General features: G+C 46.7%; 1 protein-coding gene across 1 annotated transcript; it reads right to left on the reverse strand.

The window, feature by feature from the left end:
* Window positions 1-393: 393 nt before the first annotated feature.
* On the reverse strand, window positions 394-1,015 carry LOC127223255 (uncharacterized). The gene has a single exon (XM_051185741.1). The coding sequence runs from the start codon at window positions 883-885 to the stop codon at window positions 502-504; it is 384 nt and encodes a 127-aa protein (XP_051041698.1). The 5' UTR covers window positions 886-1,015; the 3' UTR covers window positions 394-501.
* Window positions 1,016-14,654: the final 13,639 nt, after the last annotated feature.

Below are 14,654 nucleotides of genomic sequence, written 5' to 3' on the forward strand. Positions count from 1 at the left end.
CACATATATGAAATTGTGAAAGAATAGCGATTTCGGCCTAGTATTACTATTGCACTATTGTGTGGCAATCAGAGGACAACTCTGTGGAGTCGGTTCTCCATCTTTACATTGGTCCAGGGAATTGAACTCAGGTCCCAGGCTTACCCGCAGAGCCATCTCTAAGGCCCTAAATTATGAATTTTTAACAGCAGTTTGTTCAATATCTGCATTACAAACAAATGAAATCAAGGATGGCGATGCAATTCCACACCATCCAGGAGCAGGGGCAGTGGTACCGGGGTGTCAAAGAGGCCACATTACACCCGATGCCCAGCGCAGATGCTCAACAAAGCTGATGCCTCCCTCCAGCGCCTGGGATGCGCTTGGTTCCCAAGAGACACCCCCAGATTCTCGTTCTTTCATCCGTACAGTGCGGGGTTTATTGTCACTTCTTGCTTTCGTTTACAAAACCTAATCGACCTGAGGCCGGTGCGTGTGCGGGCAAAGCTGGCCAGGGCGCCCCTAGTCGGCGGCCCGCGTGCGGTCCAGCACCAGCAGCGGGATCTCCTCCAGGCCCTCGGGCCGCTCCCCTCGCCGCAGGTAGCGCCGCCGCCACGTCGCCAGCCTCTGCAGCAGCCTCTGCAGGCCGGGTGGTCCCCACACACTGCGCTCCGGGGTCGCCGCGCCGGGCCGTGCGAACTTGCCCTTCTTCCGGCGAACCCCCCGGGCTCCGCGCGCGAACAGTCGCCGCCAGCACCAGAAACCCAAGCCCGAGCCGCTGTCACCGGTCGCTCTGCGCGCTGCCACCTCGGGCTCCGAGTGCCGCGCGCCCCGCTGCAAGCGCGCCACCTTCTCCAGCAGCTCGTGCTGCACGCCCCCGCGCCGCAGTCCCCGCGCCTCCGCCATGGGCTGGCCCGGAGCCCACAACTCTGGAAACCACCGGCCGTGCAGCAATGTGATGGCCTCCTGGACACCAGAGGACCTGCGTCCCTCCGCGGCCTTCAGGGGCTGTGTGCCCACAGTTGCCCCCTTGGGTTAGGTTGTCAAGGAAACGTGGAGGGTGACTCCACAATGCCAGCCTAGCTCTGGAGGAGCACCCAGAGACCCCAGGCATCCTGAGGTCCAGGAGCCAGTGCACAAAAGCCAGGCCCAGAGGCACGTGTGTAATCTCAGCACTCAAGGGTTCGAGGTCAGTCTAGGATATCGTGATCCCCTACCACAACCAAGAGAAACAGAAGAATCATTGTGATTTCAGATATGATAAGAAAGATATTGAAGGCCCCAAGGTCCTACTCTGCCTCAATATTAAGCAACATTGGACAGGGAGGGCCCTGGGTCTCTGGCTGAGCTGGCCTGGAGTTTTAAGCCTTATGGATTGCTTGTTGATATAGAATATGTATATAATTTAGTATATGTTTGGCAAAAAGCAAATGTACTGGGAATAAACTACTATATAATCCTCACAGGAAGTGATTCCCAAGTGAAGCAAGAGTTCTATTTTTACTGATTGAGAAAACGAGTTCAGAACGAGTCATCCCAAAATCTACCCTTTGGGCGAGCTGAATGTTTAATATTTAGAACTAAAAGAACCAGCTGCTTGGGAAAGCCTCATTAACTTTGCCTCAATTGCCCAATCGTGAAGTATGACCCTCTCATTTTGTGGCCTAAACTGATACTCAGGCCACTCTCTCTAACAAAGGTAAAAGCCTCCCAGAGACACCCTCCCCTCCCCTTCCCCCCTTGTAATTACCAAAGTGAATGGCACCTAAACCAGAGTGCAAATTAAAAGCACTTTAAGGTTTTAAAAGCGAAATGAATGGTGGCTGTGTATGGTGACACACATCTAATCCCCTGCACTCCAGAGGCTAAGGCAGGAGAATCATGAATTCAGGGCCACCCAAAGCTACACACTGAGATCCTGCCAAAGAAGAAAAGAAAGAAGAGAGAAGAAGGAGAAGAGAAGAAACAAAGTGTGAAAAAGAGAACACAGACCGTGACCACACCCACCTTTCCAATGGAGGCTGTGTGCTGGACATGTCATCCATGTGGGACCAAAGGACCCTCTCCCTGTTCCTTTCCACCCTCTAGGCCCTCCCTGTAGTCATTTTTCTGTGTGACTCCAGGTGCTAATGTAATTGAAATAGTTTTTCTCCTGTTAGTCTGTCTCATGTCAGTTTAACTCAGATCAGCTAAGAACCCCAAGGTTAGAAAGCCATTTCTCTTACATGAAGGAGCTGTGCTTCAAACTCCATATTCGAACCCCAGGACAGTACACTTCTGTGCTTGCTGTTGCATGTTCAGCTAGTCACTTCGCCTTTTAGGGTCTTCTAGTACACCCGGTCCCCCTGGGTGTTCCTAGCATACCACTGTGGTGGAATATTTTAAAGTGTGTGACTTTTGTTTATGCCACATTTGTTTAACTCTGTGAAGCTGTGATTCTTTGTCTAAAATACCTGATGGTCCTGATAAAGAGCTGATTGGCCAATAGCGAGGCAGGAGCAAGGATAGGTGGGGCTGGCAGGCAGAGAGGATAAATAGAAGAACAAAGAGAAAAAGGAAAGAAGGATGTTAGGGGCCGGTTACCCAGCAATCCAAGGAGTAAGAGAAAGATTTACAGAAGTCAGAGAACAGAAAAAGCCCAGAGCTAAAGATAGACCAAATCATTTAAGAAAAATGGGCTAGAAACAAGCCAAGCTAAGGTCAGACATTCATGTGGAGCTGGGAGGTGTGCCCCACAAAAGAGTAAAAAACATTTCTTGCTACACACCATGGTGGAAGTCATCTAGTGGTCCAAAAGCAAAGTAAGACAATAGGAAGAAATAAGACAGTAGGAAGAAGTAAGACAGTAGGAAGAAGTTAGACAGTAGGAAGAAGCTGCTGTATTTCATCCTTTGCAAGGCCTGGGCCTGGGGCTTGTGTGCTATCAGCTGGGCTCCAGCAGCCTTGGGCAGCCTGCCTCTCCACGTCTGACACCTCCAGCATACACAGTGCCCCTCTAGGATCAGCTTTCTCCATGTGCACAGCTTTCCTTACCCTTTGGGAATGAGGTCAGTTTATTAGGAGCAAAGGCCTTAAGGCCAGAATCAGGCCTTGAGCTGGGACATTAGAAAGGAACAAGAAGCTGGGCAGTGGTAGCAGATGCCTTTAATCCCAGGACTCAGGAGGCAGGCAGAGGCTTGGGGTGTGTGTGTGTGGGGGGGGGTAATCTCTGTGAGTTCGAGACCAGCCTGCTTTATGGAGTGAGTTCCAGGACAGCCAGACTTGTTACCCTGTCTTGAAAAACTGAAAGAAAAAAAGATTTGCCCTGTTTCATGGGGGGTAGGGGACTCTTCTTGGCTTTGAAGACTCTGGTCTCTGATATTCTATTAGGTTTATTACAGAACTGTGTTTCTTTTCTATGGAGTTTCTCAATCCCATCAAATCAACAGGTGCCCAGTGTTGGGCTACGACAAGGTAGGATGAGAGGCCTGCTTCTGCTTATGGCTTGGAGGAAGTAGAGTGTGTTCATCTTTGGGTTCCTACCAAATTGATATTGGTTATTTAAAAAAAGTAAGAGATAGGAGAGGGGGAAGAGAGCTGGGTGGTGATGCAGGATATGAAAACTGCCGGGCTTGTAGTGGACTGAACAAGAATGGCCCCCACATGTTTGAATGCTTGGTCCCTAGTTGATGGAACTGTTCGGTAATAATTAAAAGGCCTGGCCTTGTTGGAGGGGGTGTGTCACTGAGGTTAAGCTTTGAGATTTTAAAAAACCCAAGCCAAGCCCAGTGGCTCTCTCTTCCTGCTGCCTGCTGATCCAGATACAGAACTCTCAGCTACTTCTTCAGAACCATGTCTGCCTGTGTGCCCTGTTGCCAGCCTTCCCCCCATTATGATGAAAATGAACTAAACTTCTGAAACTACAAGCCAGCCCCAATTAAATGCTTTCCTTTATCAGAGTTGCTGTGGTCCTGGTGTCTCTTCACAGCAATAGAACACTAAGACAGACCCAGTAGCTGTGCTGCTGGGGATAGGCTCTGAGGTTTGAACAGACTCAGGCCATTGACTGTGTTCTCTGCTTCAGGATGTGGGCTCTCAGAAGCTCTTCCAGCACCATGCCTGCCTGCCTGCCGCCATGCTCTCATCTGTGATGGTCATGGTCTCCTGTTCTCCTGGAACTGTAAGCCCCAAATGAACCCTTCCTTCCAGATGCTGCACATGTGGGAACTTAGAAGAAAGCAGAAACATACTCATATTTACATAAATATGAATCTCTTCTTCATGTCTGAACCCTTTTCAAGCAAGGACATCCATCCTTTTTTGGTAGAACAGATGATATAACACGGTTTGTTAGGGTCATACAATGATGAACAAAGAAATTTAACAGAAATTTCAATCTCTCAGAATCAAAGTCAGCTTATACCTATGAATGAGAGAGAACCACTCCCTCTCTTTGGTGCATTACATAGTCATATCTTTATGGTGTGATCAACTGATTCTAGACTGAATATATATGTTGCCTATACTAAATATGCACAACCCACAGCCTTTTAAAAGCATTCCTCCCTAAACAAATCATTATAATGGTAGCAAATACATTACTGGTATCATAAGTAACCCAAAGGTGATTTGAAGGACATGGAAGAATTAAATAGATTATAATTGACTTTAGAATTATTCACAGACTCTGGCTGATATGCAGAGGGTTCCTGGAGCAACACCCCATGGATCCTGAGGGACGACTATGTCTAGTATTAGTCACTGATACAATGTGAGATAAAATGCCTGGTGGTGTCAAGGGCTAAGCATCCCTATGGCAGAAAGATGTGGTGGGTCATCAGAGCAGCAGCCCTCAGTGGAAAATCACTCTTCCTAGGACTCACAGTACCCGGCAGACCTTCTAAATTACTGTATTTTTACCTGATGGATGTTATTTCCATCTCTATTTTTAGCATTACATCCCTACAAAAGCATTTGCAGGAACAGAAAAACACATTGTCTTCGAATCTATTAAGCATGACCTCCTTACCTGGCATGTCAGAGATGAAACTGTAATTTCTCAGATTGCTTCTTTTTTAATATAGAATTTCTGGGAAGCAATCTTTCCATAGGGATTTTTAAATTATTTACTTATTTGTTTTGAGATTGGGTCTCCTGTAGCCCCAAACTGACCTTGAACAAGACCTTGAATTTCCATGATCCTCCAGTCTCTACCTCCTGCCTGTTGCGATTAAAGGAGTGCACCACCATGCCTGCTTTACAAGATGTTGAATATTGAACCCAGGGCTACCTGCCTGCCAGGCAAGCACTCTATGGGCTTAGACACATCCCTGCCTGGTTCTTTCTTCTTAACACTTTGTGGTTCTTTCTTCTTAACACTTTGTAACTGGAACATTCCAAGGTGTGTGAATTAAGTCATTGACACTTAGTCTTTTTTCAAGCACGAAGTTGTTGAGATGCTGGAAAAAAAAAAAAAATAGGATTTGGTTTTCCTAGACATCGAAATTTAAAGGGCATGGGAAGATCGATCAAGTTTGCAACAAAGTATCAACTAGGCAGGTTGGATTTCTACAGGGAAAACACTGTTTGCATTTCTATTTCCATGTAAATGATAGGACCCATTCTAAAATGAAACAAATAACCTGTGAGTCCCCTTAAACTCAACACGGCCCAGGCTCTGCTCTGGCAATATCAGCAGTGACAGTCCATGGACAAAGTCAGGCAGCGAGGTGTCAAGATTTAGGAAAATGAAATTCCCACATTGAAGGTTAACTGAGAAACAGAAGGAAGTGAGGGAGTGAGTTAAGTCAGCTTCTTATGCTATAATAAAATACCCAAGGAAAACCAACCTACAAAGAAGAAAGGTCTACTTTGGCTCATAGTTTTAGGGATCCCAAATAAATAAATATTATAATAAAACTGGGATTATTATATATATACAAGCACTGGTCCTGTTGCTTTGGGCCTATGGTGGGAACATAAGGAGTAATTTGGCCTCGTGGCCAGAAAGGAAAAGAACAAGACACTAGGCCCTCAATTCCTTCAAAGGTATGCTGTCCAGTGACCTACGACTTTCCACTAACCCCACCTCCATCTCTCTGTGGGGCCAGCCACCGTAGGGACCAAGATTTTAATGCACAGGTCTTTGGAGGACATTTAAAATCCAAACTACAGCACTCATGAGATGTTTGCTCTAGACAGGGGCCAGAAATGTGTGACTTCCACTGTAAGACTGGCCCCCCCAGACCCTGGGGTGTCAGTGGGCACTGGTCTAGGACAGAAACTTCATAGGACATTCCAAGGTTTTCTTTCCACAGAGGTTATGATGTAGGCCGTTTTCAGAAAAGCATGGGAGAGCACCTCATTAGAGTCTCCAGGACCCCAGATGGGACTGCCACTATCACTTTTGACTCTGGCCACTCAGGGAAGTTGGAGTCAAGGTGAGAAGGCCATAGGTCATCCCTGTCTCTTGACAGGGGGGACAGATCAGAGGAGCAGTCGCAGAGGCGCGTGGAAGGGTCCCCCTACTCCAGAGCCCTTGTGCACTGTCTGTCACAAACTCCTGTGAACTGTGAAAAGGGTCAGTTCCTCCTTTTCCGAGTCTTCAGTTCCCTAAGTTATAAAACTGAGGTTATAATATCGAAGGCAGAGAGATTAAATGGGAAGTAGGAAGGAACTTGGTAGGTGCCATGAAAAGTGAGATGCTGGTGAATTTGTGAGGACCCCTGTGTGTGCTGGCTAGTGTTTTGTGTCAACTTGATACACACAAGTTAGTCATCAGAGAGGAGGGAGCCTTAATTAAGAAAATGCCTCCATGAATCCTGCTGTGGGCAAGCCTGTGCAGCATTTTCTTAATTAGTGCTCGATAGGGGAGGGCCGAGGCCATTGTGGGTGGTACCATCCCTGGGCTGGTGGTCCTGGATTCTATAAGAAAGCGGGCCGAACAAGTTATGGGGAGCAAGCTAGTAAGCAGCACCTCTCCATGACCTCTGCATCAGTTCATGATTCCAGGTTCCTGCCCTGTTTGAGTTCCTGCCTGATGTCCTTCAATAACGGACTATGATGTGGAAGTGTAAAATAAACCCTTTCCTCCCCAAGTTGTTTTGTCACTGTATTTCAACACAGCAATAGTAACCCCAAGACACAGTGTGACATCTTAATGTTCCCCAGAGGATCATCATGGAGAAAGCACTTAGTAAGTAAGCATGAGGGCAGAGGTGAGCATGATCATTCCAGAAGGCATGGCTCCCCTCTCTCTAGCTTCTGTGGGGAGAGGGATGGGGACATAGTAGCTAGGTAACAGAGGCTTACCTTGCATGCACAAGGCCCTAGGTTTGATCCTCAGCATTACAAAAAGTTTAAAATTTTAATTGCATGTGTTTGATGATGGTGATGGTGGTGATGTAATGTGCAGGTGATGGCAGACGCCCATGAAGTCCAAAAGAGGCACCAGATTGCCTGTCTGGAGTAACAGGAGGCTGAGAATCACGGAGAACTGACCTCAGGTCCTCTGCAAGAGCAGTACGCACTCTTACGTTAAGCCACTTCACTAGCCCTAAATGTTTTTAAGGCACTAATGAGAGCAAGCAAGTCGTCTTCAACCTCCTATGGGCATTCCATGCTTTCTTTCCTTGTCTTAAAAGAAGTAATCATTTCATTGGGCTTTAGTTTCCCAGCAACCGTGTTCCATTGAGTCTCCAGGGTTTTGACAATTCTTTGATGCATGAGTCATATTAACAGTGTATTGAAAAAACTTCCTGTAAAGAAATGCAGCTTTGGAACGAACCTTGGTGTCTTGCTTAACTTTCTTTGGCAGTCTGGTGATGTCTATGGTTGTTTGTTTTCAGACAGATATTGCCAGGCTCCTGGGCTCAAGTGATCCTCCCGCTTCAGCCTCCTAAATAGCTGGAACTATAACCATGCATCACCATACCAGCTGTGAACCTCTGCTAAGAACAACACTTTCGTAGTTTTGGCTGTGAACCTAGTCTTTGAAGGGCTAAGCTATCTCTCCAAGGCCAGAACAATGGCCTTCATATGCATTTAAAAAAATAAAATAAAATAAGGGTCTGCAGAGATGGCTCAGTGGTTAAGAGTACTAGCTGCTCTTCCAGAGGACCTGGGTTAAATCCCTAGCACGCACATGATAGCTCATAACTGTCTGTAACTCCAGTTCCAGGGAATCCAACACCCTCACACAGACAGATCTTCAGGCAAAAGACCAAATATACAAAATAAAAATAAATAAATTATTAAAAATAAAATTCAGGACTCTATAAGCAGCTCAGTGGTAGGCCACAGGAAACTCCGGTTCAGTCCCTGCACTGGAGAGAAAATACTTAGAATCATAAAGGAAAAAAGTCACATCAAATATCATGAATATTTTGTTCTATTTTATTATTTTGGAAGATTTAAGCTGGGTGTAGTGGCACATACCTTTAATCCCAGCACTCAAGAGGCAAGAGGCAGGTGGATCTCTATAAGTTTGAGGCCAGTTTGGTCTACAGACTGAGTTCCAGGACAGCCAGAGCTACATGGTGAGACCACGTCTTCAAAACAAAACAAAAACATTTACATATATATATATGTGGGGGGGGTGTGCATGTGTGTGCAGGTGCCCATGGAAGGCAGAGGCATCAGCACCCCTGATGAACTGGAGTTACATTACAAGTGGTTGTGAGCCACTAGATTGGTGCTGGGACCCAAACTTGGGTCCTCTACAAGAGCTGTACGAGCTGTTGACCTCAAAGTCTTTGCCCATATTTTTAAGATTGTGTATATGCACATGTGTCTGTGTGCGGCAAGCACACGTGACTGCAGTTGTTCTTGGAGGCCAGAAGAAGGCTTTGATGTCCTGGATCTGCAGTCAGGGGTGGTTGTGAGTCACCTGATGTGCATGCTGGGAACTGAATTCTGCAAGAGCAATATGTGTTCTTGGCCACTGCATCGTGGATTCAGCCCTCAAATATGTTTAGAAATATGATTAATTCCACTCAATAATAAGGCTGGACAGTAAGTACAATAATATGGATTCCGATAGTGTCAAGGAGTGTGAGACAGCCGAAGCAATCACTGTGTGACGCAGACACAGCTGTGGTGCTCGTGAGACGGCTCTGTGAGCTGCCGTGCAAGCATGAGACCCAAGTTTCAAAAAGCCAGCCATGGTGCATGCTTGAAATTACAGAGCTGAGGAGACAGAGAAAAGTGATCTTTGGGGCTTGCTGGACAACTGGCTAACCTACTTGTTGAGCTCCAGGGTCATTGAGTCCCTGTCTAAAACAAAAACAAAAACAAAAACAAAAACAAAAAAGATGGCTATCCACACCCTTGTACATGTGCAGATAGCTGAGCTGACTGGCATCTCTTGGTGATAAAAATCACAGGACCTAACCTTGACACTGTGATGTGTTGCCTGGCTTTACAGCAGAAAGATGTTCAGGGTTAGTTAGAGGTTTGTAAATTCCAATCAAAACTTGGTGGTGCACACTGGTAGGATTTGCTGAAGGAGGCAGAGGCAGGAAGATCACAAGTTCAAGGCCAGCCTGGAATACACGCACACTCACACACACACTTTCCTCTCTCTCTCTCTCTCTCTCACACACACACACACACACACACACACACACACACACACAAACCCTCATGACCGTCCTGTACTCTTTCTCTAGCTTTAGAATTCCATCCTCAGTTTCTGTTTAGACACTTAGGATGCTGATAGGAATGACAAGTCTGTGAGGTCAAAGCCAGCCAGGGTAAAACGGCAAGGTCATGTTGTCTGCTCACCAGAGTCTAAACTGAAGAGGAGAACTGAGTAACTTCTTGGCCTCACTTCATCTACTTTTAAAAGAATTACTATTAGCAAGGTGCTGGTAAGGGTTGCAAATTGTGTGTCACAGCTCATGAATCATACCAACACATCAAAAGGCTCAGATGGGGGAAGCTAGGTTATCTTCCTTTTCTTATCTGTGTGACCCGTATGCACCCTTACCCCCACCACCCACAAAATGCAAAACACGTGGTTTTCCAGCAGTAAACTTTAACTTTGTTTCTTTATCTTTCTTCTCAGCTCAGTTTTTCTGGGAGTCTGGTGCAGGAAGGCTGCCTGCTTTAAGGGTGGTACATATTATTTAGGGTCTCCCCATTCAGGACGTAATTCATTCTCCCCTTTCTGTTGTCTCTGCAGTGTTAAAAACAATGCCATGTTTTAGAGCTTAACAGTTTACAAAGTGTCTTCATAAATATCTTATGTGACTGCTTGGGAAATCAGAAGTAATTCTTATTTCTACAGACTGGACCTAAACTCCAGAGAGGTCAGGTGACCTCCCAGGAGCTGACATTTCTTTAATCTAAGTAGTTACTTTTGTGGTCACTGTGACAAAACAGCAGAAAAAAAAATTTAGGAAGGAAGGGAGGGTTGACTTGGGGTAGGGGCACTTTAAAGGCATAGTCCACCATGGCAGTAGGGCTGTGGTGGGCACACTCCATCTACAGTCCAGCACTTAGCTTACCTGCCTTCTCTTTTTTACTCTGTCTGGGACCCCAGGCCATGGGATGGCATTGCCTACTCTACTCTTTGGGGGGGGGGCAGGGTTTTTCTGTGTAGCCTAGGCTTGTCTGTCCTTGAACTTTGAGATCTGCCTGTCTCTGACTCCCAAGTGCTGCACTAAAGGCATGTGTCACCACTGCCCAGCTGATACTGCCGCTCTGTAGAGGGGGTCCTCCCTCTTCAGTTAAATCCCGCAGGAGATGCTCTCACAGGCATGCGCAGAGGTAGTTTTCAGTGGTATATAAATCCCATCAGGTTGATAACCAAGCTTAAGCACCACACAAGCCAAGGACAGGACTCCCACATTGGCCTGTTGGGCACCGGCCTGCAGGGGTGTCACACTGGGAAAGTGGGGCAACAGATAAAAACACGATAACAGACACAGGGACAGCACAGAGGGCTTCTGTCGTGGCAAAGAATACAGAAACTTGCGGAAATACTTGCATCATGCTGGGGGACAGTTGAGAGCTAGCTGGTGTGAGGTGAGCAGGTCTCTAAGGAGGGACAGCATTGGAGGGCAAATTGTGGATTCCCGTGGACATAGAACCCAAGCTCAGATGATGTGGTGGGGCTACAATTATCATCTCTGCCCCCTCACAATATGCACACATATGTGCACACATACATGCACATACTGCCTACTTTGGAACAAATTACCTGCCTCTCTCCTCCCACCTGCAGGATGTAGTACTAAACAAATTCCCATGAAACCAAATGGCCAAGTTTGGTCACCAGGCAGAGTCCTTCAATCGCACTGCCAGCGCTGGTGTGGATTCAAGATTGCATGTTTGCATCAAGGGTGCAGTATTCCAACAGTAGACCCACCCTGGAGTAGGCCATCCATCCATCCATTCTCCTAAAGCAGTTCCCTGTTGCTGATGCTTACATAGTGGGAGACACAGGCCAGCAGCTAAAACACCACACTCACGGCAAAAACCTTTTCCACTCTCCACTCTGGTCTGTCCTGCATGTCCTCCATGCTCCTGTGGGCCACTCCACAGACAAGCCGTGGGGCCAGTATCCAACTATCATGATGCTCACTGGAGGCCCCATGGAAATAAAGTGCTCTGCCAAGGCTATCTATCACTGGCCTGATCCAGTGTTTAACTTCCATAGCTAGAGATCCCAAGGATGCTCCTTAAGCCCCTGACACTCAGCATCCATCCCAGAGCCCAGAGCACAGCACTCACAGCCTGAAACTCATTTGGCCCTTGACCCTAAATCACCCTGTAGACCTGTTCACACAAGGTGTGGTTTTTTAATCTCCACAGAAGACCAGCAGAACCTGTCTGCCCCCTCTACCTCAGGACTCTCTTCAGAACTAAACCCACGCACTTTAGTAATCCACAGGCATTGTCTAAGAGGTCTTAATGTTTGTTTGTTTGAGACAGCGTCTCACTGTGTAGTCCTGGCTGGCTTGGAACTCTGTGTGCAGTAGATCAGGCTGACCTTGATTGAACTCATACCGATTCTCCTGCCTCTTCCTTCTTAGTGTTGTGATGAAAGGCTTGGCTTTGAAATATCACATTGATAACGTTTGAAAGTCACAATGCAGCCTCTGGCAGAAGGATGGCGGTAGAGAAAACTACACATCTTCTTGGTACATTAAGTGGACCACACAAGGCGGGGCTGGCAGAGCCCGCCCCCTTGGGTTCCTGTTTCATCAGCTTTCCTGTCTCCCTCTGCACCTGGTTAATGTTTTTATTTATTTTCCTTTTAATCTTCATTAGAGTCCCTGAGCTATTTGGGGTGCATGATACAACTAAACACAAGTTTTTTGTTTGTTTTTAAACAATTAAATTAGTATCATTTAGTAAATCAGGAATTCACCACCGGAAGAAGCACGGGTAAGTGTGCTGTGGCGACACCTGGTGGTGAAATAGATAAACTGAGGCGCCTCCTGTAATAGAAGTGACTTCCAGATTCCCTCCCCCACCCCACCCCCGAATAAAGTTAAATAATATAAAGAGTAGAAAAGGGAGTGGAGTGAGTAAATAAAATCTAAGGATGGAGGAAAAGTTCTTCTGTACCCGGGAAGCAGACGCAGGCAGATTTCTGGGAGTTTGAGGGCAGCCAGGGTTACATATATCAAAGCTAAAATAGAACAAGAGAATAACAATGAACTCCAAGGGAAAGCCCTATGGAACCCTGCTACTTTGTAAAATTATTTAAATACATAACTTTTAAAAGTAGAAGGAGCTTGGTTTGCGTGGTGGAGCACAACTTTCACAACTTTAATCTGCCTCTGGGGGCAGAGGCAGGCAGATCTCTGAGTTCAAGGCCAGCCTGGTCTACAGAGTGAGTTTCTGGGCAGTCAGGGCTGTATAAGGAGCCCTGGACTCAAGAAAAAACAAAAACCAACAAAAAAAAAAAAAACCCAAAGAGTTTGAATACAAATACTCTACATGTGTGGACCATGACACCCACATTGCCACCGTCCCACCCCAGGAAAAGATATGGATTATTAAATGAAAGCTCAGTATCGGGGATACCTCCCTGTGAGTTACTGGTCAGTGAGGCCCAGTAACAAGGGTGCTGTTCTTGGTTTCCCACCAGAACTGAATGGCAAAACCCCATTGCCGAAGGTAAACACATTTTGGTTGCAGGATATACAGAAATCAAGCTGAAACTGACTTGAAGACATCCCCCACCCCCTGCTGACTAGTTTTTATGATACCAGAAGGTTCTGTGCAGGCCACTAGGGGGAATAAAAGACATCAATGATAACCCTGCAGCCAACACTGCATGTTACATACTGCAGCCAACACTGCATGTTACATACTGACCCCCTGAGCAAGAGGTACCCACTAATGCAGTGGTGACATGAAGGTTATGGGAGGGTAACTAAGGACATTTGGACCCACCGTTCCACAGGAAGGAATTCAGGCCCGGATTTGTAAACCTAGTCAAAGCCCATGGCTTGGGGCTAGAGAGATGGCTCAGCAGTTAAGGGGTACACTTGCAGAGGACCTGAATCCAGTTCCCAGCACCCACATCAGGTGGCTCACAAGCACCTGTAACTCCAGATCCACGGCATCCCTTTCCCATCTTCTGGCCTCCTTGGGCCCTGCACACATGTTCATAAATTCAGTCAGATACACATGCATTCACATAACTAAAAATAAAATAAATCCTTTTTTTTTTTTAATCCCATGGCTAGAGAGGTGGGGAAGAATCTACTACTATTGTTTTACTAAATGCCACGTTGTCGAATTTCCTTACAATAGGCTAGAGATGTCCTCAGCTTTAGCCGGTGAGGCTTTCTCTCTTCGGTGGTCAGTAGTTACTGCAAGACTCATACATAACTCATCGAAGTGTTGAGAAAAAGTCTATTAAGTGTTCATCCCTAAATGGGATATCTCTATCAAAACAGATGCCCTCCCCACCCCCAGGCATGAGAACCTCCAGAAAAGGCGGCTGGAAGGGTGAAAGAGCTGAGCATGGGGAGGAGCCTTTAGACGTGCTGGTAGAGTGCTGTCTCCAGACACGATGGGGCTATTGCTCTTACTGACTTACTGCAGCTGCCACCCCCACAGGACAAGATCAACAGATTGGTCAACATTCCAACCGGCACCACTAATTGGACGCTGTGTGTGTGTGTGTGTGTGTGTGTGTGTGTGTGTGTGTGTGTGTGTCCTCCTCCTCAGAAGGTTCCCTAATAAGCTGCAAGATGAGGGCTAAGGGAAAGCCAGTGATAAAAATAGCCAAGTGCAAGGAGGGAGATACCTTGATAGAGGGAGCTGTTACAGTCTTAACAAGAAATCTGCACAAGGGAAATCTCCAGGGATCCACAAGGATGACTCCAACTAACAATCTAAACAATAGTGGAGAGGCTACCTTAAATGTCCTTCCCCTATAATGAGATTGATGACTACCTTATATTCCATCCTAGAGCCTTCATCCAGTAGCTGATGGAAGCAGAAGCAGAGATCCACAGTGAAACACTAGCCGAACTCCTGGAATCCAGTTGTAGAGAGGGAGGAGTGATGAGCAAGGGGTCAAGACCATGTTGGGAAAACCCACAGAAACAGCTGACCTGAGCGTGTGGGAGCTCATGGACTCCACACTGACATTTAGGGAACCTGCATAAGACTGAATGTCCCCCTGAATTGGGTGTCGTTGTGGGGCGGGGACTTGGGCAATCTATGGG

The sequence above is a fragment of the Phodopus roborovskii genome, unplaced genomic scaffold, assembly GCF_943737965.1.
Source record: "Phodopus roborovskii unplaced genomic scaffold, PHOROB, whole genome shotgun sequence".
NCBI lineage: Eukaryota > Metazoa > Chordata > Mammalia > Rodentia > Cricetidae > Phodopus > Phodopus roborovskii.

What these genes read in the sequence shown, in the direction of transcription:
- LOC127223255 (XM_051185741.1), bottom strand. Translation starts at nt 885, where the DNA reads ATGGCGGAGGCGCGGGGACTGCGGCGCGGGGGCGTGCAGCACGAGCTG.